The 25470-nt window shown below is 33.4% G+C and overlaps 4 protein-coding genes across 7 annotated transcripts; 2 read left to right on the forward strand and 2 right to left on the reverse strand.

Moving 5' to 3' along the window:
* Positions 1-538: 538 nt before the first annotated feature.
* LOC124924020 (NADH-ubiquinone oxidoreductase chain 1-like) lies at positions 539-1113 on the forward strand. Its single transcript, XM_047464051.1, has 2 exons — positions 539-645; positions 685-1113. Exon 2 carries the CDS (start codon positions 724-726, stop codon positions 1111-1113), a length of 390 nt encoding a protein of 129 aa, XP_047320007.1. The 5' UTR covers positions 539-645; positions 685-723.
* Positions 1114-5129: 4016 nt separating this feature from the next.
* Positions 5130-6502, forward strand: LOC124924324 (uncharacterized mitochondrial protein AtMg00810-like). The gene has a single exon (XM_047464380.1). The coding sequence runs from the start codon at positions 5231-5233 to the stop codon at positions 6500-6502; it is 1272 nt and encodes a 423-aa protein (XP_047320336.1). The 5' UTR covers positions 5130-5230.
* Positions 6503-9529: 3027 nt separating this feature from the next.
* Positions 9530-10093, reverse strand: LOC124924326 (putative B3 domain-containing protein At3g49610). The gene has a single exon (XM_047464382.1). It carries the CDS (start codon positions 10091-10093, stop codon positions 9530-9532), a length of 564 nt encoding a protein of 187 aa, XP_047320338.1.
* A 2430-nt stretch (positions 10094-12523) lies between these two features.
* On the reverse strand, positions 12524-24582 carry LOC124925599 (sister chromatid cohesion protein PDS5 homolog C-like). Of its 4 annotated transcripts, none has more exons than XM_047465646.1 (20): positions 24443-24582; positions 24200-24312; positions 22916-23119; positions 22584-22765; positions 22316-22442; positions 22026-22217; positions 21275-21313; positions 19923-21167; positions 19378-19473; positions 15564-15686; positions 15366-15437; positions 14598-14699; positions 14399-14470; positions 14177-14275; positions 13965-14044; positions 13284-13335; positions 13091-13195; positions 12981-13021; positions 12828-12899; positions 12524-12746 (listed from the first exon to the last, which is right to left on the reverse strand). In XM_047465646.1, the coding sequence occupies exons 2-20, from the start codon at positions 24299-24301 to the stop codon at positions 12725-12727; spliced, it is 3027 nt and encodes a 1008-aa protein (XP_047321602.1). In that variant the 5' UTR covers positions 24302-24312; positions 24443-24582; the 3' UTR covers positions 12524-12724. The 4 variants fall into 4 exon arrangements, with proteins under 4 accessions (XP_047321602.1, XP_047321603.1, XP_047321601.1 ...); XM_047465647.1 differs by having other exon boundaries at positions 12524-12742; positions 24200-24336; positions 24443-24571; XM_047465645.1 differs by having other exon boundaries at positions 24200-24336; positions 24443-24571.
* Between the last annotated feature and the right edge of the window lie 888 nt (positions 24583-25470).

The raw sequence follows: 25470 nt of genomic DNA on the forward strand, positions 1-25470 counted from the left end.
TATCTTTGACATGGTTGTATTTTTGGTTTCAATGGGATGGTGTTCAAACTCCCGAAATATAGTCTAGACAGTGGGCCCTCCCCTTGATGACTGAACTGACTTGGGGAAGGGTCAATCTCTTCCGGAGTATGCTTCACGGCCACTTATTTGTCCTGACCAAATAGTATCATCTATCTCTCAACCATTATTTTCTCCGGTAATCACCCCCTTCTCAACCAGCCCGTCCGATCGATCTTGTAAGATTGGCTAATTCAAAAGGGTTAATCTGGTCTTCAGTTGTCTCCACAAATCGCTTACTTTATCGAACAAAGCTTTATTAGGGGGTCTTGGTTGGCCCCTATTTTCAACCATTACAGCTGACCAGCTTTGCGATGCGGACGGACAAGAAGAAGAACGCGGGCAGCGGAAATGCAAAAGAGAAGAGCAAATATTCCCGACTCAGAGCATATTCTTAACTCAACCACAAAGCCACTAGTTAGAATGAAATACCTTTACTTCGCTTATGCCCTTAGAAAGAAAGCAAGTGAGGCGGGCTAAAATTCCATTCTTTGTAATGTAAGAGGATTCGATGTTGCACCATCTTCAACTCTTCTCGGAATTCGGAGTTTTTTGAGAAAAGGTCCCATCCTTCAATATCATGATTGGGTCGATCATGTCAGATCATTAGTGAAATATCATTCTCAGGTCGACCAGGCCAGATCATGAGTGAATAGAAAATAGAAAATGTACATAGTTGTTCCAGCTGAAATACTTGTAATAATTTTCTCACTTCTACTAGGAGTAGCCTTTTTAGTGTTAGTTAAACGTAAAGTAATGGCTTTTGTGCAACGTCAAAAGGGTCCTGATGTAGTGGGGTCGTTTGGATTGTTACAACCTCTCGTAGATGGTTTGAAATTGATGATAAAAGAACCTATTTCACCAAGTAGTGCTAATTTATCCCTTTTAAGAATGGCTCCAGTGGCTACATTTATGTTAACTTTGGTCGTTCGGGCCGTTGTACCTTTTGATTATGGTATGGTATTGTCAGATCCGAACATAGGGCTACTTTATTTGTTTGTCATATCTTCGCTAGGTGTTTATGGAATTATTATAGCAGGTCGGTCTAGTAATTAGGGGGCGGTCGTTCGGTCGCCTATGATACTAGGACCAATAGGTCTAAAATGGGTTTGTGTCGCAGGTGTTGAACGATCTACTCTACACATGTGTGGGCTTATAGGGCTAGGGCTCATAAACCCTTTCTTTCATTCATCAAAGGGACCTGGTCAGTCATAAAAAGAAAAGTTATCTTTTTCTTCGCACCTCAGATCAAGAGGAAGGGTAGTTTGTCAAGATGGCCTATAATATTCATTTTTTATTATTATTCTCTATAATATAGAATATCATATAATAATCTTCGTTGTCTTTTAACCGGCTGTTCTTCTTTGTCAATGCTACTAAGGGACCTATAGGTTTGCCTACTTTACTTATAAAAGATAATGAGAATGGGTTATTCAAAAAGGAAAAGGCGCTACTTAGCCCTACATTAGTAAAAGTAGGCGAGCGAGTTAGCGAAGACAAGACGCTTAGGCTAATAGATAAGAGAGCGTGGGTGCGTAGCCTTCTTTCTACTACGCTACGAAAAGGTTACTTCGTAACTTAGCTCGACGTTAGGAGAGTCAAGGGGGAAGGCCATACATACCTACATAGAAGAACCGTTGTTCGCTGACTTTCTAATGTCTATCCTTTCTTTCGCTCCCCTACTGGAAAGGGGAAAATTCGTTTTGCACCATTAATAAACAGACTACTTTTTATTCAATTCTTAAGGCCCTACTTTGTTTCACAAGCCTTTGTCATTGTTAGTCAACTAAGTAGGGCCTGAGGCCCCTTGCGAATCCGTAAATCTAAGGATCATGCCGCAACAAAAGGATGGTCCCCTATGCATTTTATTTTTTCTGGAAGGGAAAAAAAGAAGTATCCCCATCATGATGAACCTCTCCTTGTGATCGGGGTGAGGTAGATGCCTCCCAGCCAGTCGGGGGCGGATCGAATCGGAGTTTCCTTAGGTAGCCACCGGCCTACAGTTATCCTTAAACTTTCGTGCTTGGTGGAGAAGAAGCGAACAAGGGTACGCTCGCTTGCTGTCTTGTTCTCTGTCGCGAACTGGGATCCCTCGCCAGCTAGGTCAGATTGGAGCAATATTGTATGAGAACATATTACCCTCGGGGACAAGGGGCGGAACGACCTCTCGATCTACTTACTGCAGCCCAGGAATAACAACGTCGTTTAGGCCTTCCCTCTTGCTCTGATCTCCCCTGAGCCTAGGACGCTGTCTGGGCCAAGAGCCATAGTTAGTTTGTTGAAATTAATGTTTTTAATTAAAATTAATATTTTTAATTAATTATGGTATTGATTAGGATAATATTGGGAGGTTATAAGTTACAATATTTAATTCTAAGATAGAGAAAAGATTTTGATCTTTATTATATATTTACCTTGTAATGGGATGATTGGGAAACACAACAAAAAAATAATAATATTCCATTTCCTTTTTTAACCTTCCTTCCTTATTTTTCTCTTCAACCCAACATAGTGGTATCAGAGCTTCGAGATCGATGCTAGGAGATTCTTGGCCGATACGAGGAGCTCAACTCGCTTTCGATTGAGAAGATTCTGATTATTGGAGTGTTATGATGAAGACACTCCTAGTCTCACAAGATCTGTGGGATTTGGTGGAGAACGGACACACTGAAGATCAGGATGCCGTAGGATCATCAGATAGTTCATCCGATAAAAAGTTAAAGGAGAACAAAAAGAAAGTTGTGAAGGCCTTATTTATTATCAAACAAAGTATTTCTCGTAAGCTTTTTCCGAGAATAATAGGGGTTTATACATCGAAGGAAGCGTGGGATGTATTGCAAAAGGAATTTGAAGGGAGTGACAAAATGAAGACAGTGAAGCTCCTGACTCTCAAACGAGAGTTTCAAAATTTAAGGATGAAGGAGAAAGAAACTCTACAAGAGTACTTCTCAAGGGTGATCAAAGTTGTAAATCAAATCAAGTGTCTTGGCGATGACTTGACCGACAAAACGGTTTGCGAGAAGATCTTGATAAGTCTTTCTCCAAAGTATGACAATATGGTGGCCATTATTGAAGAAATGAAAGACCACTCGTCACTCAGTATTCACGATTTGATGGGTTCTCTTGAGATGCATGAACAATGGATGAAGCGACATACCGAAGCTTCCCTCGAAAGTTCCTTTCAATCGAAAGTGAGTGTAAAAGAAGATTCTACTGAAAGCTCGAGTAAACGTCAATATTCTCGTGGCGGTGGAAGTTATGGAAGAGGTTGAGGGCGTGGCCAAGGGGGAGGTAGAAACTTCCATGATAACAAATTTTTCCATAATTGTAAAAGATTGAGTCACATTGAGGAAGATTGTTATCATAAAGGTAAACCTCAATGTTTTAATTGCAAGAGGTTTGGTCATATGCAAAAGGATTGTCGAGATCAAAGAAGAGAGCATGTCAATTATACTAAGGAGAAAAGGAATTGTGAAAGTGATGGAAGCACATTTTTGCATGTCAAGCGGCTATCGAAAAAAATGATAACGAGTGGTATGTTGATAGTGGGTGCAGCAATCACATGATCGGAGATGAGTCGATTTTTTGCAAAATTGACAAGAGTAACACAACTCGGATCACAATGGGTAATGGTGTTGTGGTGAAATCAAATGGAAGAGGTATGATTGCCGTAAATTCTAAAAAAGGTAAATTGCTAATCCATGATGTGTTGTTTGTTCCGGATTTAGCTCAAAATTTGATGAGTGTTGGGCAACTTATGCAAAATAATCATGCATTGTACTTCGATGATGATTATTGTAAAAATTTTTACAAGAAAAATAATAGAGGGTTGATTGCGGTTGTTAAGATAGAGAGGAATCAAAATTTTCCTCTTAATCTTAAATGTGCAAGTTTCGCATCGATGAAGACCAATGTTGAAGATATGTCATGGTTGTGGCATAAACGGCTTAGGCATGTGAACTTTGAGAGCTTGAAATTGCTAAACAGAAAACTATGGTGTATGGGTTGCCAAATATTGATGACAAGCATGATGTTTGCGAGGCATGTGCTCTTGGTAAAATCCATCGAGAGACGTTTCCGAAAGAGAAAGCCTGGAGAGCAAATCATTGTTGGAGCTCATTCACACTGATATTTGTGGTCCGACGTCCAAAAACTCTCGCGGAGGTAACAAATATTTTATCACTTTTATCGAGGATTTTACAAGAATGTGTTGGGTCTATTTTTTTAGGCAAAAATCAGAAGCACTTTCTGTTTTCAAGAAGTTTCAAAGAATGAATGAGAGACAAAATGGTAAGGTGAATAAAAGATTAAGAAGTGATAGAGGAGGAGAATACAACTCGAAGGAGTTCGAGAAATATTGTGAAGATATTGGTCTTGAAAGACAATTGACGGCGAGTTATACGCCAGAACAAAATGGCGTTGCTGAGAGGAAAAATCGAACAATTGTCGAGATGGCGAGAACCATGATGAATGCAAAGGGGTTACCATTGACTTTTTGGGCCGAAGCAACCTATACAATAGTTTATTTGTTGATCGTTGTCCGACAAAGGCGGTTGAAAACAAGACACCATTCGAGGCATGGTCCGGGGGTAGAAAGTCGTCGGTCAATCACTTGAAAGTGTTCGGATCCATTTGTTATGCTCATATCCCAAAGCAAATGAGAAATAAACTTGAAGATAAAGGTGAAAAATGTATATTCGTTGGCTATAGCACCAAGTCGAAGGGATAACGACTTTTTATCTTGAAGAAAAATAAGGTGATTGAAAGTCGGGATGTGATATTTAATGAAAAATAATAATGGGATTGGAAAGAGAAAGGTGTTGAGGATGTACAGATGCCGGTTTTTGAAGAAGATTGGAGGGAGTCATCTAGACAAGACAATGAAAGTGGTTATGAAGAAGGTGAGCATCAACAATCTCCGACAACACAACCCGGGGCGAGTTCATCCATTCTGATCCTTACTCCAGTAAAAATGAGAAATTTGAACGACACATATGCTCGATATAATTTGTGTTGTAGAACCCGAAAGCTTTGAACAAGCTATTCAAGAGGAGATTTGGGTGAAAGCGATGGAAGAAGAAATCAACATGATCGAAAAAATGAAACTTGGGAGTTAGTAGAGAAGCCGAAAGAAAAAGATGTGATTGGGTTGAAGTGGATTTACAAGACGAAAATGAGTCCTGATGGTTCGGTTAAAAAATGCAAGGTAAGATTGGTGGCAAAAGGGTATTCTCAACAACCTGGAGTCGACTATCATGAGACATTTGCACCGGTTGCGAGACACGAAACGATAAAGATGTTGATTGCATTAGTCGCTCACAAAGGATGGAAACTTTACCAACTTGATGTGAAATCTGCATTCTTGAATGGAGTATTGAAAGAAGAGGTGTATGTGGTACAACCACAAGGCTTCAATGTTGAAGGAGAAGAAGAAAAAGTATACAAGTTGAAGAAAGCGTTGTACGGATTGAAGCAAGCACCTCATGCTTGGTATGGAAATATCGATGAGTATTTCTCTAAGAGAGGATTTTTCAGGATTCCTAGAGAGCCGACACTCTACATCAAGCATGGTGAATCCGGTATGCTCATAGTCTCTCTTTATGTTGATGACTTGATTTTTACTAGAAATGATGAAAACATGATTAATGAGTTCAAAACTGATATGGTGAAGAAATATGAGATGAATGATTTAGGTTTGTTACATTACTTCTTGGGTATTGAGATTGATCAAAATGATGGAGGTGTATTTATTTGTCAAAATAAGTATGCCCAAAGCATTAATTCAAAATTTAAAATGGAAAATTGTAATCTCGTGATGACTCCATTGGTAGTAAATGAGAAGTTGGTGAAAGATGATGGTAGTGGTGATGGTGATGCTGATGCGGTACAATATAGAAGTTTTGTTGGGAGTTTGTTGTACCTTACGATTACGAGACCCGATATCATGTATGTTACGGGTTTATTATCTCGGTTTATGCACCGACCAAGTAAAATTCATCTTAGAGTTGCAAAGAGAGTGTTGCGATACATTAAAGGGACTATGGAGCATGGTCTCATGTTTAAAAAAAATGATAGTGAAGATATTGAGTTATTTGGATTCTGTGATAGCGATTGGGCTGGAAGCATGGATGACATGAAGAGTACATCCGGGTATTGTTATTCACTAGGTTCAGGTGTTTTTTCATGGGCGTCGAAAAAGCAAGAGAGAGTTGCACATTCCTCCGCCGAAGCCGAATACGTATCGGCAAACGAAGCAACCAAACAAGTGGTTTGGCCAAGGAAGATTTTAGAAGACATGGGGGAGAAACAAGATATGGCTGCAGTTCTCTTTTGCGATAGAAAATCGGTAATTGCTATGTCAAAAATGCGGTATTTCATAGTCGAACAAAACACATCAACCTTAAACATCACTACATTCGTGAAGCAGTGGATTATGAAGAAGTGATGATCAAGCACGTAAAGACTGGAGATCAACTTACAGATATCTTCACTAAAGCACTTCCTTTAAACAAATTCGTCTACTTACGAGATTTGTTAGGCATGACCAACAAAAACATTAAGGGGGAGTGTTGAAATTAATGTTTTTAATTAAAATTAATATTTTTAATTAATTATGGTATTGATTAGGATAATATTGGGAGGTTATAAGTTACAATATTTAATTCTAAAATAGCGAAAATATTTTGATCTTTATTATATATTTACCTTGTAATGGGATGATTGGGAAACACAACAAAAAAAATAATAATATTTCATTTCCTTTTGTAACCTTCCTTCCTTATTTTTCTCTTCAACCCAACATAGTTGCTGTTTTCATTTGGTTTTCATTTCTTTCTCGTTGTTGATACCGGCAAGACCTATCCAGATGATGTCTTGGTAGTGAGAGGACTCTTAGTACCTATATACCCAAAAAGTTTGATAGTTAAAAAACATTTTATTTTATTTCTTGCTTTCCATTAGCAACAGGAAAGGAGTCTATCTATGCCTAGCTTTGGTAGATTTCTCCAAACGCAATCCACAGAAATTCCATGAATCCCTTGTTTCAGTCAGAATGAGTCCCCGGGACATTGGCTTCCGCCAACAGTAAACTATTAAGGAAGCCAATCATACGGATATCCTTGAGACAAGGATATAGTGTCGAGCTTTGCTCGCGATTCAACTGAAACTAAGGACCTGAATGGAATTGAAGAGCTCTCACTCTCACGCTGCTATCTAAAGAATGAAGAAAGCGTTACCTAACCTGTTCATTGTCATCCCTACTAATTCGCTCCCCATATCTCACTAATATATAAACTTAAATTAAAAGTATGAATATGAAATAAAAGTTATAAGAATTTAAATTAAAAATAAAACAATATAAAGAGCTTAGTAAGTTGTATGTGTCAAATAGTATTTAAAAGATAAGTTCAATAAAAATGGAAATCAATCCATTTCAGAGGAGGAGGCGTAACCTTCGTCGTCGTGAGTTCGTCTTTCTTGGGGTGTGTTTCTTATGATTCAGATATCATCTGATCAATTGCATTTTATTGATTTTGATTCACTGAAAGCTCCTGAGTCGTGATTCAATCCATTGTTAGAATTCATCTAAATACAGTTATTCATCAATCTGGTTTTGAGTTTTATTGATTTTTTTTTCAGTGAAGGATCCTGATCATCCGTCTGTCTATCGAATTCAAGTGAATTTGCGGTCGACATTCACTATCTGGTTGTTGTTGGCCTCCTAGAAAGTGAATCTGCGGCTGAAACTACGGATCATGTGAGTAACAGTTTCGAACAAAATGTTTGCTATTAGAATACTTAGTCTTATTTACTGTCCATCTAGATACGACCGAAATTGAAGTGTGTTTAAAATTGTATATTTTTTATTTTACATATATTTAAAAAAAAATATCTAAGTATTCAAAGTTTAAAATTAGAACTTTAATATTCTTCTTTGTCTACAAGTTCATACAAAGCGTAGAAATTGTTTGACTTTGTTTGTATTTGTCATGTACAACTAGAAGTTAAAGGACAAACAAGTATTAAGAAAGTGAAGATGTTTTCTTTTGATAATGAGTGAATAACTGAACTGAAAAAAATGACACGTATAATTCATCGTATCTCCGACACGTTTATTTATAGAGATTACTGAATTTAGAAAAATCGAAGAATGAATGTTTGAGAAGATGATGAAAAAGGAGTAGAAAGAGATTATGGTGATGATGCTATGAATGATTTAGACGGTTTTGATGTTAGCAATTAGACAAATATTGATGATTTAATTTCTTGATTTAAGAAGTTGGTTACGTAGTTAAATATTATTTATAAGTAAGATTCGAGTTCTCAAAAGTCTAACGATTATACGTAAACTCTCGATTTTAACAATTTTTTTCTCATTTTATTCTTACTTAACTTTATTACAGACTTTCAAATAGCAAAATACCTTTTTTTTTTTTTTTTTTTCACTAATAGGTTTGAAGAATTAGAGAACATAATGCAATTACCCAAGTTGTTGAATACTAGTTGAGTAAGATTATGAATTAAATTTATATTTAAATAAATTTAGAGTATAAAATGAATAAAGAAACACAAATATTGTATTACTAGGCATTTAATTACTACACACAAAAAGGTGTTTAACAACATAAAAAAAAATCAATTAAATCATTATTATCTTTTAATCGTATTTATAATTGTACTAAAGTGTTGCTAATATGCCCATATTGAGTAACTAGAAAAAAAAAATTGTTTTCAATAAAAATATTTTATGTCTTTAAATATAATTAAGAATTGTCACAAATGATAATACTAAATCTTCAATCTATCTCTTTATAACAGTATAAATTAAAAGTTATTGATATATATATATATATGTTAAATATAAGTATTTTTAGCTATAGTCATACAATATAAGAATCAAACAAATAATTTTATATCACAATATATAAGCTATTAAGCCATACTATATGATAAAAGTAAAGAAATTCTAATATGTTAAAAAAAAAAATTAAAATAATATATTTTAATTCCATAGTTATTATTAACTTGGAATTTTTTAATAGAAAAGATAAAAGCTTGTATGAAGCGACTGTATTAAATTCAATTTTCAACGTTTTCACTTATAAGAAAAACGTTTTCCCTTGTAATATGACTAATGATGATAAGAAATAATATTAATTTAGTAAATGAAATAAATCTCAATTAGTATTTCTATAACTGTAGATATTTTATATTCACATTCTATTTTATAATATTTCTTTTTATTAATTTTAAAGTAGCATTATTAAAATATGAGGTAAACAATTCAAGTGATTGGAAGAGAACATTAACAACACATCTGCATACTAAATAAAAATATTAACACTTTTCAACAAATTAACATTCAAAACAAAAATAAACATTTTCAAATACTAAATAGTTTTATTTATCAAAACACAATAAAACTAATCTAAGAAGTAATGACTGAAATTCACAATAAGTTTAGTTATAATTCCTAAACAGGAACTAGAGCAAACCAGAGTTTGAATTGAACTCGAAAAGCCCAAAGTTGAATTAATCGTCCTGCTTTTAACTTGTTTTCTTTTACTACGTCATTCCAAGTATGCATCAAGTTATACATTCGTTTCATTGTTTTGTCTTTATTTTCTCCCACTTTCCACGTTCCCAATGTTATTTCGTTCATTTTTCCAGATGGTTCGATGAACCCTACAACCATTTTCGCTCTACCATTTTTGTCACCATCTGAATTGAGATATTCTCTCTCGACGGGATTAAGGAACATCAACGAACTGGGATTCATTTCACTCTTAGGGAGTGAAACACGACCATGATGGTCGTTTAAGTCAGTAGCACGTAAAGTTTTTTGAATAATCAAAACTACACCATCTCCCCCTAACTTATGAATCTTCTCCAAAACCGTGTTTGGTAAGCCCTCCGCTTTAGAATAATCAAACTTTGACATTTTCTTTGTATTTTTCTTAGGGCTAGGCGACGACGACGACGATCCTTCGTTGAAAACTCCACTAATTGGTGAAGATGAATTGTCCAATGCTACCATTTTACGCTTACTATATCAAGAAAAGGTAAAATTTAAATAATATTATGTACAAATATTACAAATAAATTAAGATTAAATTGATTAGCCATACAGTGTATACACAAAATTATTTATGAAAATTCATCTATATAATTTTCAACAAAATAGTCTAATTATTAAAACTAGAATTAAACACAAAACTTATTTTTCTGCAAACCCCATAAAAATATGAATGAAGGTTCGTGTAGTTGCATGAATGATGAATTATTTCTGGAGAAAATATAATTTATTAAAACAACTAACTAAAGGGTGTGAAATTTAACATAACTTAACTTACTTTGTATGAGTTTTGTCTTCGGTTATATTAATACAATGAATTTTTAGTTCTGATTTATGCTCGACGTTGTTGACTTCACGTTTTAACACCACTTTTCGTATCTTCTTCAATCTCTCTTCTGCATTGCACCCACGAAGTGAACGCTTTAACTTATTTGCTTCAAGATTAAATTTTTCCATGTTGAACTCGGCTTCTTCTCTTACAATTGTACTGATCATCTTGCAGAACTCAGAATGCATTCTCCTTAAAGAATTTTAGTCGAAAAAAAAGTGAAAAAATTATTAAAATTTGAGACTTGTGAATCAATTCTCCAGTCTTAAATAAGCTTGAATTAGAAATATGATGTGTTTATATAGAAATAATATAAAAGTTTGAAATATTCTATCAAACAATTTAGGAATTTCCTTCCTCATATTAAGGAAATAAATAAACAAACTAATTATTTCTAAATTAGGGTTAGTAGTCATTCCATATATATTTTATTTTATTCTATATTTGTTAGAAACAATATAATAACATATATTGTTAGTGAAAAGTAAAAAAGTATGGAAAGATAAAAGCTAATTTGATCAAATATAAAACTAATATTTTTTATAGTTAAATATTATTTTATTCGTCCATGCATAATTTAATCAGGAATTAAAATTATACCTTATGGATTAACTTTTTACAAATTAAATTCCTCATAGTTCACTAGCCAAGTTTTGAAACTTATTTTTCATATTTAATATGAATTATTCTAAATAATTAATTAATAAAATAAACACATAATTATTTTAAATTAATAAATAGATAGTATTATAAAACCTAAGCAAGTACAAAACTCCTTATAATATGACAGGCACAAAAATATAGGAAAATATCAACATTAAAAATCTAAAAAAAATTAAATGAAACCGTCCCTAAAAACTCAAATCATTAAATACATGCCAAAGTTTAAATTGGTCCTAAAATAATAATTTAAAATACAATATTTATAATATATATTTTTAATTTTTTTAATAGGTTTATATATATTATTTTTTAATTTTCAAAATATTTAAAAATTCATAGGTGAATTTAAAAAATTCACCAGTTTATAAATCTTATAAAAAATATTATTTTATATATTATTATTATATATATATATACATATAATTAATATATAAAACAAATTACACTAGAAAAAAGTAATAATTACAAAAGATAAATTTAGTATGTAACATTTTAGTCGTTGATACATAATTTAATCAAGAATTAAAATTATATCTTAGATACGGGTTACAAATTAAATTCTTCACAGTTCACTCGACAAATTTTTAAACTTATTTTTTATATTTACTATGAATTAATCTAAATAATTAGTTAATCAATAAACACATAATTATTTTAAATTAAGAATATATTATTATCAAACCTTAGAAAATTACAATTAAACTCCTAATAATATCATAATAAACAAATCTATTAATATTATTTGATTAAACTGAAACACCACCCCGGTTAATTGGTTTAGGATTAAATCGGCTAGTATTTTAGTTTTACCATTCTGGTCAACGTGTTCGTGTTCCGGTCGATTTAAAAAAAAATAATAATAATAATTTAATTAATAATTAAATTTATTAAATGATATTTTTTCAAAATATTTAATTGCTATAAGTCCTGTTATTTTATTCTCAATTTTTTTTAATATTATATTATATTTTTATAATATAATATATTATAATAATATTTCATAGAGATATTTAAAAATATTTTATAAAATATTATATTATATGTAACAATATAATATATTTTAAAAATCTTCATTTTTAAATTAATAATTATATAAATTAAATTTATAAATTATAATTTAAAATTTAAAATTTAAAAATAACTAATATATATAAATTATTAAATATTATTTATAATATATAATATTTACAAAAATAACTAATATAATTTTTAAAAAATAACTATATAATTAAATTATTACAGGTTTACTAAAAAATATTAATTTAACCGAAAGCCAAACCGTTTAACTAGTAAAAATCTTATAACCGATCCAATGAAACCGGTAAGCTTCGGTTATAAATTTTATGATTTTTTTGAAAAAGCCCTAAACACAGTATATTAAGAAAATGAACCCACAAAAATATAGAAAATATCATTTTATCATTAAAAAAAACATTAAAATTCTAAAAAGTTTTAAAATGAAACAACATCTAAAAAGTCAAAACATACCCAAGTTTAAATTGGTCCTAGAAATAACATACATTCCTCTTCTTCCTAAATCAAAATGAACATTATGCTTCGACAGACAGATCGATGAGAATCAAAGGCGACAAATACTTCATCTACAAAGAAGCCTCCTCCTTCCTTCCAAACACCATATATCATAATTTAGTATCGATTCATGAAGAAATAGAAATTTATCAGGCCAAATTGTAACCTACTAACCGTAAAGCTTTGAGATTGTCTCCATTTCTTCTCTTGCGTTTAGAAGTTGTTGAGTTCTTCTTTTTCCTTATTCTGGTCATATGTAAAAAGATCAATGAGCAAAACAAACTACATTTGAGAAGAAGAAGAAGATGGTAAAAATGAGTAGCATACAGTTGAGATAAGATTACTAGGCTTTCATTTGCTGCACCCTCCTGTTCAAGTAAACATAATCAGTAATATGTCATAAACAAGAAAAGAAAAATATAAGATCAACAACATGCCTTCTTCTTTACAGCACGTTCTTCTTCTGAATCATCATCTTTGACAATCTCCCATTTCTCATCCCCAAGAGTCAAAGTCTCCATGTCTCCATCATTATATAACACCTTTTAAAGCAACTATAGTGTTAGTCACAAAATAACAATAAGAATCCTCATTAACAGAAAATTGCAGATAGGACAGAGATAATCAAACCGTATGGTTCTTTGTAACCGAGTCAAAAGAATCAATAACACCTTCATAATATCTGCAATAACATTTGTGAAGGATAGTAAGTTCTTTAGTCCAAGTCCTTCAAGTTGTGAGCCCAAACATCGCTATGAATGTGAGTATATGTTTGGAAAGCTAATAGAATTTGCATTGAGAGAAGTGAGCATCTTTGTTAGGGAATCAAACCAACAAGATGCGTGAATTTAGAAGATCGAGACAAAAATATATCATAAAATGATTTCAAAGTTTTTTTATTTATGAATGAAAGATATAATGATTTAGCTAAGTGTCTAGGGTGAGATTGTGGTGGTGAAGGGTTAAAATGATGTACAAGATTTGGAACAATTCTAGATAGTAAATTGCAATCCAAAGTAGGGATTTTAAAGAAGAGAGCTATTTTCAGAAAAATCTTTGAAAGAGAAATTGTATTATTAATTAAAACTAACATCGCTCTATTTATACACTTTACACATCCCATATTTAAGGGAATAGGCTCAATCAAGTAAATCCAAATTCGATCTTCATTTAGTTACTATCTTTGACAGATTCTACATGATAACATAAGAAAGAAATTACTCCAACAAAAAAGGCATTGAAGGGAGACTAAAATAACATTCTCAATCCAAATACAGTTTCGAAATGAGAACAAAAGTCATATTCACTTACTCAGCATCTTGTGGCCACCAAATTTTAACCCTTACACCAACCAGATTCTCGTTATGACCATCTTGACATGACTCAACAACCTGTTTTACTTGAAAGGATTCATCCCATTAAAGTGGAAAAGGAAACATAAAAGAAATATACAAATATATAATTAACCAGAGTTGAAACAAATCCCAAACCCAATCAGTATGCATAAGATCTAGAAAACTCACCTTCTCTTTTCCTTGACGCTTCCTCCTCTTGTAAGTTTTCTTGGTCTCTACCTTCATATTGCCCGTACCTTTAGACCGTGACGATGAAGCCAAAATTTCCTGTAACACCAATAAGACAAAGAATGATGTAGCATTTCTTCTAATAAACAACATAAATTATTTGAAATGAAAGCAACAAACAATAGAACCTTAAGCTATATATGTGTTCTGACAATCGCTTACCTTCCTTTTCCTCAAGACACTTTTCTTCTTTGGAGTTTCCTCCAGATGATCCTCATCTCTGAGCTTTGCACCCTGTAAGACAAATGAAAAGGGTATTTGTTTACCAAATCCTATAAGAAACAAAAATTATAATTTGAAATGAAAGCGAAAGGCATCTCCTATCATCTTTATTAGCTATGTATACATCCAAAATACTTACTTCAACTCTTTCTAAACTCTGTTTCTTCTTGTTTGTCCCCTTGGGACTCTCCTCTAAATTATTCTCGTTTAGTGAGGAAGGTTTTGAAGAAGAGACTTCTTCCTGTAAGGAAAAATTGAAAAGAGGTGCTACTACATCAATTCATCAAATAAACACCAAATATTATCATGAAACAATATGAATATTCTTATCATCTTAAGAAGGTATGTCTGCATTGTCAGAATTATTTACTCTTTTTTTTTATCATTTATTTTTTATTATGATTCCTTTTGAAAGTTTTGATAGCAAAGCCCAGCCAGACAGATTCCTTGAGAGCACAATGCTCACCACACTCGTTGAGGTTCTCTCAGTTCCCCTGCCTCTTCTGCAGGGGATATTATCAACCTTCTTGAGGAGCTTAAGATGAATTAGCCATAAATTTGTTTCCTTTATTTCATGTAGCTCTTTAAATGTTCTAATTTTTTGTTTTCAATTTTTACTTTAGTGTAATTTGTTTTCTTCGTTGCCTCAACGACATATATAAAATGGCCTTTCTAACAAGAAAAACAAACATTCAAGGTTTCCTCCAGATGTTCCTCATTTTAAAGTGGATGGAATTTTGAGGACATGACCTTCTGTAAATATTGAAAAATGTGTTACAATATCAATTAATCAGAACAACTAATATTATCGTGAAAGAAGGCATAAGGCATCTTCTTATCATCTTAAGGATGCATATATAATCAACACACTTCATTTTGCTAAGATACGGTTCCTATGGGAAGTTACCTTAGCAGTCTTCACCAAACGATCCTCATGGTCTAGCAACTTTAAAGAAGGCTTTTGTGACAAAACAACTTCCTGTCAGACAGTGTTAAAATATGCTTTTACATAAAGATTCTAATCAACCACGCACAGAATATCAAAATACGTAAGAAATTATGTTCTAATCATGAGGAAACTTACTACATAACCCAAAACACTTACTTTCACTTTTCGCAAAGTATTGGCCTTTGACTTCATTGCAGGATTTTCCTCCACACACTCCTCTTCCTCAGCATTTTCATCGTCAAGCAAAATTAAAGAAATATTTGGTGACTGGATCACTTCCTGTAAGACATTGTTAAAATGCATTTTTAAATCAAGATTGCCAATAAACCATGTATATATTATCAAAATAAACTAGAGTAAATGTTTTCTTGTCATATTTGGAAACTTTATAAATGATTCAGAAAATATAGGGGCTGTTTAAAAACTAAAAATTAAGTTCATAAAACTAACACTAAAAATTAAGTGTTGAATACTGTGAGGATAATAAAAGGAAAGATATTGAGAGAAAATAAGAAAAAATGCAGGCTTTGATAATATTATTAATGCCATTACAAGAATGATAAAGATGCTTTTTGCTAACTAACTATCTAACTAGCTGGAAATAAAATTTAGTGGGGATAGTGGGGCTTTAAACATGTAGACCACAAGTTTAATTGACTTGGTCTAGGTTGCCCTAGCACCATTGTTCCCTTAAGCCCATTAGGATGTAACCTCAGCAAACGGCCCATAAGTGAGCCCAAGCGTCGTTACCCCTATTAATGGTCGGAATGTTAGAAGAACCTTTTATTGTGTTCTGTTAAGTTGAGATATGAAAGACGTTGTGGATCCTAGCCTTTAATGGAAGATCGATCTTGTAAGAGCCACCATTTCATCCTCTATATGATTTTCAAAAGTCCAAAATATTGAGGGCTAAGTTTGTGATTTGGAGTGATTGTTGGAAGTAGGGTTAGAGTTTTATGAAAACAATCGTTAACTTGAAGTTGTAAATCATGTCGGTGTTTAGGCATTTGTAAGTGGAAGCGTAAGAGATGTATTGTCTCTTCTTTTGTTAGGGTTTTGTCTATCGCGTCAACAGAAGAGTCTTTTGCGTAATAGATTGTATTGTCTCTTCTCGGGTGTTAGGGTTCTATCTACCACGACAACAATGCCATTACAGGAATGATAAAGATGCTTTAACTGCTAACTAACTATCTAACTAGCTGTAAGTAAAATTTAGTGGTGATAGTGGGGCTTTAAACATGTAGACCACAAGTTTAATTGACTTGTTCTGGGTTGACCTAACACCATTCTTCCCCTAAGCCCATTAGGATGTAACCTCAGCAAACGGCCCATAAGTTAGCCCAAGCGTCGTTACCCCTATTAATGGTCGGAATGTTAGAAGAACCTTCTATTGTGTTCTGTTAAGTTGAGAGATATGAAAGACATTGTGGATCCTAGCCTTTTATGGTGTAAGCCACCATTCCAATCTCTATATGATTTTCAAAAGTCTAAAATATTGAGGGCTAAGTTTGTGATTTGGAGTGATTGTTGGAAGTAGGGTTGGAGTTTTATGAAAACAATCGTTAATTTGAAGTTGTAAATCATGACGGTGTTTAGACATTTGTAAGTGGAAGCGTAAGAGATGTATTGTCTCTTCTTTTGTTAGGGTTTTGTCTACCGCGTAACGTGTCTTTTGCGTAATAGATGTATTGTCTCTTCTCGAGTGTTAGGATTATAACTACCACGACAACAGAATAATTGTGTAAGAGATGTATTATGTCACAAGTTATTTTTGGGTTTCTTAATATGGAGTATGTTCTATTATTCTAACATTTTATATTCCAAAAGGCCGCGTGACCATATGTTACTAGATAGGTTGTATTAACTTTGGGTTGAGTGGTTGTGTGGGCCTAATTTTTATTTAAGGTTGGGGAAGGGGTAGGTAGAGTATTATGTTATTTTGATGAATAGAGTAAGTAATCTCACCTTTATCAATTCTTATATCACCCAAGTCTCCCTTCTCCCATCCTTCTTTTATTCCCTCTTCTCACCTCCTTCTCGAAGGATTCATGTGCTACTAGTTTTAAACCTTCACATATTGTCTCTTCTCGAGTTGTTAGGTGTTATCCATGAAATTCACTAAGCAACATGGGCTTTGGTGATGGTCGGTGTTTCGGCCTGTTGGAAAAAAAAAATCGTTGACTGAACCCATCATTCAACGTTGTCTCTTGAATTTAAAACATCCACTTCAGTGAAACTAGTTGGAACTCGGTATCCCTCACAATCGTATTCATAGTTTGTCTGCGATGAGTCACCTTGGAATGCTTCCACTATTGGACCCTTGTCACTAGTTAATTTCACCATTTTTTCCTCATGAAAGCCATTTGAATGTCATGAGTAGCAATTTGAGATGTGAGTGCATCAATCAAAGATTTGAGACCGTTGAGTTTGTGTGTGAGGTAGTAGAGATTGGTAACTACCCCATATTGGTAACTACCCAATAGCATTGAGTATTTAAATATATTATATTTCATTATCAATACACAAAAAATAAGAGGTCTTTAATCACTCGACAATTCACTTTTTATAAACTCACATGTTTGGTGATGGTTTTTTTCCATTTGTGTTAGATGCAAGACTTGGTTATTATATCAATGTGAGGATAATAAAGAGAGTCTTTGAGAAAAAAATAAGAAAGAATCAAGGCTTTGGTAATATTCAATAAAAAAAATTGTTTGAATGTAGGATGATAGCATGACCCCACAGCCATAACATTCCCTTCAACTTAAAACGTTTTAAGTGGAAATCGAACATGTGACATTTGGTCTCTTAGGAACCACTCTTGTCACTTGAACTATCTTTGGTGTCGGTCGGTGTTTCGGCCAAGGGAGAAAAAAGTCCACGGATTGAATCATCCTTCGACGTCATCTCGTTGAATTTTGGAAAATCCACCTTAGTGAATCTTGTTGGAGATCTGTATCCCTCACAATCGTATTCCTGGTTTGTCTGTCTGCAACGAGTCACCTTACTCTAGGAATGTTTCCACTATTGGACCCTTGCGACCTTTCCTTTCACCATTTCTTTCCTCATGAAAGTCATTTGAATGTCTAGAGTCCCCAATCATTCAGCTCGTTCCATCAGCTGCTCAAATTGGGGCAATTGAAGATGTGGGTATGTCAATTGAAGATTTGAGACCGTTGAGTTTGGTTTTGTGGAAATTATCAAACTAGCTTGTGTGTGAGGTAGAGATTGGTAACTACCTAATAGTGGTAACAACCTAATATTGGTAACTACCCATTAGCATTTAGTGTATAAATATATAATATTTCATTATCAATACACAAAAAACAAGGTCTTTAATCCCTCGCCAATCCTCTCTCCAAACACACAGGTTTGGTGATTGGTATTTTCCATTTGTGTTATTGTGAGACTTGGTTATTATACCAATGTGAGGATAATAAAAGGTGAGAGAATTTGAAGAAAAAAAATAAGAAAGGCTTTGGTAATATTCAATCATGTCTTACAAGAATGATAAAGATGCTTCAAATGCCAACAATCTATCTAACTAGGCTGAAAATAAAAATAGTGGGGCTTTAAACATGTAGATCACATGTTTAATTGATTTGGTCTTGGGTCTCCCAAGACAATTTTCCCTTAAGTCCATTAGGATGTAACCTCAGCGCTCGAGTTGCCCAACTGTCGATCTCTTGAGCAAATTCTAGCCGTCCCTTAGTTATTAGGGTTGGCTCTTCTGTCCGTGACAAATACATTAAGTGAATAATTATATTTTAGATTTAATTTGAAGTGTTTCAACATTATAATGTTGACCTACTAAAAAATTATACCTATTTTCAACTCTACTTAATGAACTAAATAGTTTACTGAATTGTGTTACCAAAGTAACCAAACTAAGTTAATGTTTTCCTTAACTGAAAAAATGATAAGTTGGTGCAGGCTAAGTGATAAGTCAGAAAATGAAACATAGCCTTACCTTCCCTTTTCCTGAAGTCCTCTTCCTCTTGGAAGTTTCAACAATATGATCCTCATTGTCATGCAATTTTAACAGTTCAGATGGAACTTCTTGTTTCTGTAAGACAGATTGAAAATGCGCATTTACTTACTTCAAGATTGTCAATAAACCATATATAAGCACAATTATATTTCAAATTTAATCCAAGTACAATTCAGAAAATCAAATGTTCAGCATTAAATAATGTTTACTTGACTAAAATGTGTACCAATTTTCAGCTCTAATCAATGAACTAAATAATTTACTTAATTGAGTTATCAACCCAATTCAACTATAAAGTGATAGATTTATGCAGGTTAAGTGAATTAAACATAGTCTTACTTCCCTTTTCCTTAAGTACTCTTCCTCTAGGAAGTTTCAACCATATGATCCTCATTGTCATGCAATTTTTAACAGTTTAGACGGAAATACGTGTTACTATTAGACAATATCAAAATGCACATTTACTTCAAGACTATAACAAAAAATCATTTAAAAGAATCTTCAAAAGAAGAGAAGAAAAGCACCTCTTTGTCATTTTCAGAAGATGTCTTAATGGTATCCTCATCAGAACTATCTTCTAGTTGGTCAGGTTTCCTTCCACCTTTTCTTTTCATTGGTAGATGCTTGTTTCCATTTTCATCCATCGCATTGGTCACTGTCTGCTTTTCTACTTTTGCACTTCTCTTTTTCGAACTTAACAAAGATGGTGACATATCCTCCTTACTCACATCACCAAAAAATACCTTCTTTTTTAACTGCCTTTTAGGTCTTGAAAGTGAATCATTTCTTGTTCCCTCATCGATGTTATTAGAAACATCAACAAATAATTTGGTGTTCCTGTTTGACTCTGTTGATATATCATTTATCCCTTCAGTTCTGTTCTTAGAAGCATCAACAGATATTTCAGTGTTTCCATTCAACACTGTTGAATCACTTTCTATCACTTCACCAAAAAATACCTTCTTTTTCTGTTGTCTTTTAGGTCTTACATCTGAATCATTCGCTGTCCCCTCATCAATTGCAGAGGATCCAGTAGACTTCCGCTTTCTACTTCTCTTGGCACCTTTTTTTGATTTCTTCTTTTCTTTTGCAACCCCAATGCTCTTCAAATCACAGATTTCAGCATTAGTTGCTCCATTAGTACCCTCTGGTTTATTGGAACTTCTTTGAGCAGTTGATTGTGACTTTAATTCAATAGCCACTTTTCCTCTGTTGGATTCACCAGACTCAGGCTTGCTTGCCTCAGTAATATCTTTTGGTTCATCAGCATGTTGATCATCCTCGGACATATTGGAACTTCCAGAAGCATTATCTTTCTGCATGTTGACCAGCTTCAGAACTATCTTTGACTTTAGCACCATTGAGCTATCCAAATTACCAGATGGACCCTCGCTCACCTCATTCATACCCACAGATTGACCAGCATTTTGGTCGCCCTCCAGTTTCTTGGATTTATTTCCATCTGTTTTTCCTGATTTTAGCTTTATCTTTTTTCCGTTTGTTTTCCCCAAATCACTAGATTTAGCCTCATTAGAATCCGCCAATCGATCAGAATGTTGATCATCTTCTGTGCAGTCCACATCACCAGATTCTCCATTATTTTCTTCCATTGCATCCATCCCTTGACCAATACTCTGATAATCCCACAGCTTCTTGGAAGTTTCCCGTGCTTCTGAAGGAACTTCAGTACAATCTTCCACAGCAACATTACTCTTGATTGGACCTGTAGATCCACCTTCAATTTCGTGGTCTACAATTTCTTTAAGCGCCTATTCAAGTATACATGAATTACTTAGATAAAATTTCAATTAAAGAATGACCTTAAAAAATATATGAAGTCCAATGTAATGGCTAGAAGAGGTATAGATGAAATTACCTGAGTAGATTCAGCAGGTGCCATGTTTTTGTCATTAGCCTAAACAAATGGACATGATATAAGAGGATTTACTATATATAGTGAAATATGGAAAAATGAGATTGATTAAACCAAGGAAATTCATAGAAAGTTAAATTGGATAATAACATGCAGTTGAGGATATTAAAAAACTGAATACTAGTCAATTCAAACATATAGTGGGGTTTTGTTGGGATCAACATTTACACACAGTAGGCACAGTAAGGGCATTGCACAAGCAGGCCCGGCATCGCAATAAATGTCAAATATATTTGCCTGTTTTGATATGGTGTTTTGTCAACTTGCTAAAACTACAATAAATTATACATTTGACAAAAACACTTGATGAAGAATATTTTTGGGATCACGGTCCAAAATTGGCTCACCTTTTGGCCAGGTGTTCCAAATGTTCCTAAGTAAAATGAAAAAATTGAAATGATGAAATGTCATAATGACCCTTGCCTTTATGCCTTATCCTTCAACCCAATAATCAATATATATATAGTAAGGGTAAAAGGGAAAAAATCCAAAATCGAAAGTAGCCAAATTTTATATACCAAATGAAGTTTCATCCAATTTAATCACACTTTTCATACCAAATGCAATTAAAAAAATATCACTATCACTTTTTACATTGATGATTTTTTAATATGAAACGGGTAGTTTTAAGTGGGACTTTCTTTAAGTTTCACATTTAAGTGGGACTTTCTTAGATCAGCAAAAGGAAGTTTACCGGTAGTTCTTTAGAAACAGGACCGTCATTATTGTTGGCACAAGTTACCCCACATATATTAGCAACCACATCATTATACTCATTTAAAGAAAGAGTATTAAATTCCGCAGCTTCTAAGAGAAATGGTTTCAGCTTTGCAGCACAATTTTCAAATACACTTTTTGACATTCTACGAGCAGCTGGCAACACATCCTGGAAAAGATGATGAACAATGGTGAGAATGAAGACCAAAGGAGCAGGCCTATTAAATTATAACAATAATAAAAAGAAGAAAATAAATGGTCATCAACCTGATTGTCGTTCCTCAAAGTCTCTAACATTGGAGACAACATCACGAGGGGAATACTTTCACTCTCTTCCAGCAGGAGAGTCATAACTTGGACCATCGAATAAAATGTATCATCAGGGTGATAGTCCCTGCAAATAAAACAAAACCACAATAATTGCAAATAAATATTATAACACAAGTTCTAGTACCCAAAGAATGCATTGCTGAAATGAAGGCATGTTTGCATAAAGAAAAATGTATAAACAAAAAGGACTTTTAGTTCAACCAACCTTATGGCTTTCAGAAAATGCACAAACATTTCAGTAATCAGCGACTCCATTTCTAGATCCAACATCACCACACAAAATCTGACCTTATACAGGGTTTCCAATACTCTAGCTCTTCTAGAGTATGAATGGCTAGTACAATCAGATAAATCTTCAAAACAGGATACAATCAACTGGAAGATAACCTGGAATCATACAACTTGTTCAGTGAGGAGAAGTTTTCACAGAAAGAACTTTCCATGTACACTATACTAAATATATATTGTTTCACAAAGAAGAAATATATATCTTACACCTAGATGTTAGTACTTCTAGTAAAGAAAAAGCCTTTGTACCTTGGTCTTCTCGTCATCGAATGGTGCTTCTGGTGCAGTGATTCTGATTATCTCACTGAGGCAAGAAGCAACAAGAACTTTAATATCGGTATCTGGATGGTTTAGAAGTTCTTCTTTAGTCAACGCCTCAATTGCTGGATTAATGGCCTCTATAATCGAAGTGGGTGGTGATTGTTCCACTTTTATTAGGACAGTTTCAGCATGCTACAATGAACAACAATAAGATATTAAAGCATTTATTGGTGAAGCCATAAAGAACTTCAAATCAGGACATAAAGGAGAAATCAGTAATTATGAATAAGAAATTGTTTTATTTTAATAGTAGGTAAAGTAGGCATGAAAATTCAGGGGAAACAGCACAGCGCTAACTGAAACATCATTTTAGTACATCATTGAATAGATACGGCAACAAATAAGCACAAAAATTAGTGTCCATGAGTTTCCATTTGTAGCAACTTCCACAATTTAGGCAAACAGCAGGAAACTATGTCTTAGCATTATCTAGTTCATTCGGAAAATTACTTAAAATAACCTTTGAATTGCATAAATCTAGAGGGATGCGTGAGAAGTAATCAAACGAATGACATCTAAGGTCATTATTTGGGGAAAATGTAAAAGACATAAGATAATATTATAAATTCCTCATTCATCACACTTTAATAGTTGGTTCTTGTCTACTTAACATAATTCAGACTAATTCTCTCAAATTGTTTCAAGGGTTCCTGTGCCAATTTTGATGCTTGGAAACCCAAATTCTTGAGAATCCCAAATTCTATCAATTCCACTAATGGGAAACATATAATGGAACCCAAATCTTCCGACCTATTAACCCAATAAAAGGCTTTTGAAGGACGACACAAACTCTTATGATTGTCATCAAGAATAGATATATAGTACCATGAAGTAAAAAAAAAAAACCATCACATTCCCTACAAACAAAATCCTTGTTTATGTTGAAATGAGAAGGAATAAACTATTAATTTATAGACCACACAGAAATCATAGAATATTGGTATTCTCATAAAAACAGTACCCTTCAGATGTTTAAAATTCTCCCAATAACCACTCTACTTTCTAAAAGAGACCTAAAATGAAACATGCAAAGACAGGGTAAGGGTAACCATAGCCAAAATGATAACAAGGGAATTCCAAATTCTACCCAAATAAACCATTAACATGAAGCAGAATCAAAAAAACCAAACATCAAATGCAGTTTTAAGAACCCAACAAAAATGATTCACGTATAGATAGTAAACAAAACAGAAGAAAGATAACATAGCTTACGTCAAGCATTTTGTGCAGTTCATCCACCGAAATCGGAGTCGAAAGAAGTTTCTTCCCAGCATCAACTAACTGCATTTCTAACAAGACACCTGAAGACGCCATTTATCCGACTCCTACACAAATATCGAGACGAAATCCTTACAAAACAACAAAAACAGTTCAAATCAAACAGATATGAAATTGAAAAAGATAGATATAATCATATAATAGAACAGATTTCAGTGTATCTGTAAACGAACTTACCGGAGCCCTAGACCTGCGGGGCCAAGCAAAACGGAGAAGACGGAGTTGTCCCCTGAAAACAAAAAGACTCCCTATAACTGTAAGTTAGTGTGTGTGTGTGTGAGAGAAAATGAGGAGAGAGAAACTGAGGTATTTTTTTATGAAGATTTTTTCTTGTCGGGCAAAACATACTATTTAATATAAACAAAAAAAAAGAAATATTTTAAATTAAGAAAAATATTTATTATTTTTAAATAGAAACAATCTTTTATTATATGTTTTTTAAGAAAAATTTAAATTTTGAAAAAAAAAATGTTTCCCGGAATTGTCAGACTTCTTGTGTCGGATTTAATATTTTAGGTTCGGATCCGCTTATGTAAAACTGGGGCCCACTATTCGTGCTTACATGGCAGGCTTGAAACGGTTGGACAGGTGGAATTTATTGCCGCATCAGCAGCTGGAGCCGTTTGGGTTAATTGTAAATGCTACTTTCCTCATTTACCCTTTGATTTTTTTTTTCCTATAAATAGTATGGTATTATAAAGTATTAAATTTTAAATGTTTTATAGTAAGTTATTTAGAGTTTTAAACAAAAATGATATAATGTGATGATAATTATAATTTGTCATGATGATTTCTATCTGAATTGTAATATTTGGGATTTGTATATAATATAATAAATTATTTAACACAATAAATACATAAATACTAGGGGCGGAGCCAGGATGAAAAATTACCTGTGGCTGACTCCAACTTGCATCTCATATGTAATTTTTAATGTTCCGATTTTTTTTCAATAAAATTTCCACGATTATTAGAAGATGGAGACTCGCCATGCCCTCTCAATGCACACGCTTGCAAAGTGAGTCACCGAGTGCTTTCAATAGTTGTTGTAAGCTGTAATCTGTTATTTTGTTTTTCATCTAAAGATTATGCATTCAGTACTTTGTCAATATGACAAGGATATTCATTAGATTATCAAGATATTCAACTGCCCTATTATGTGGTGAAATATTACATCCTATATGCATAACAAAAGAGCATATATC

This window comes from Impatiens glandulifera, chromosome 2 (assembly GCF_907164915.1).
Source record: "Impatiens glandulifera chromosome 2, dImpGla2.1, whole genome shotgun sequence".
Lineage (NCBI taxonomy): Eukaryota > Viridiplantae > Streptophyta > Magnoliopsida > Ericales > Balsaminaceae > Impatiens > Impatiens glandulifera.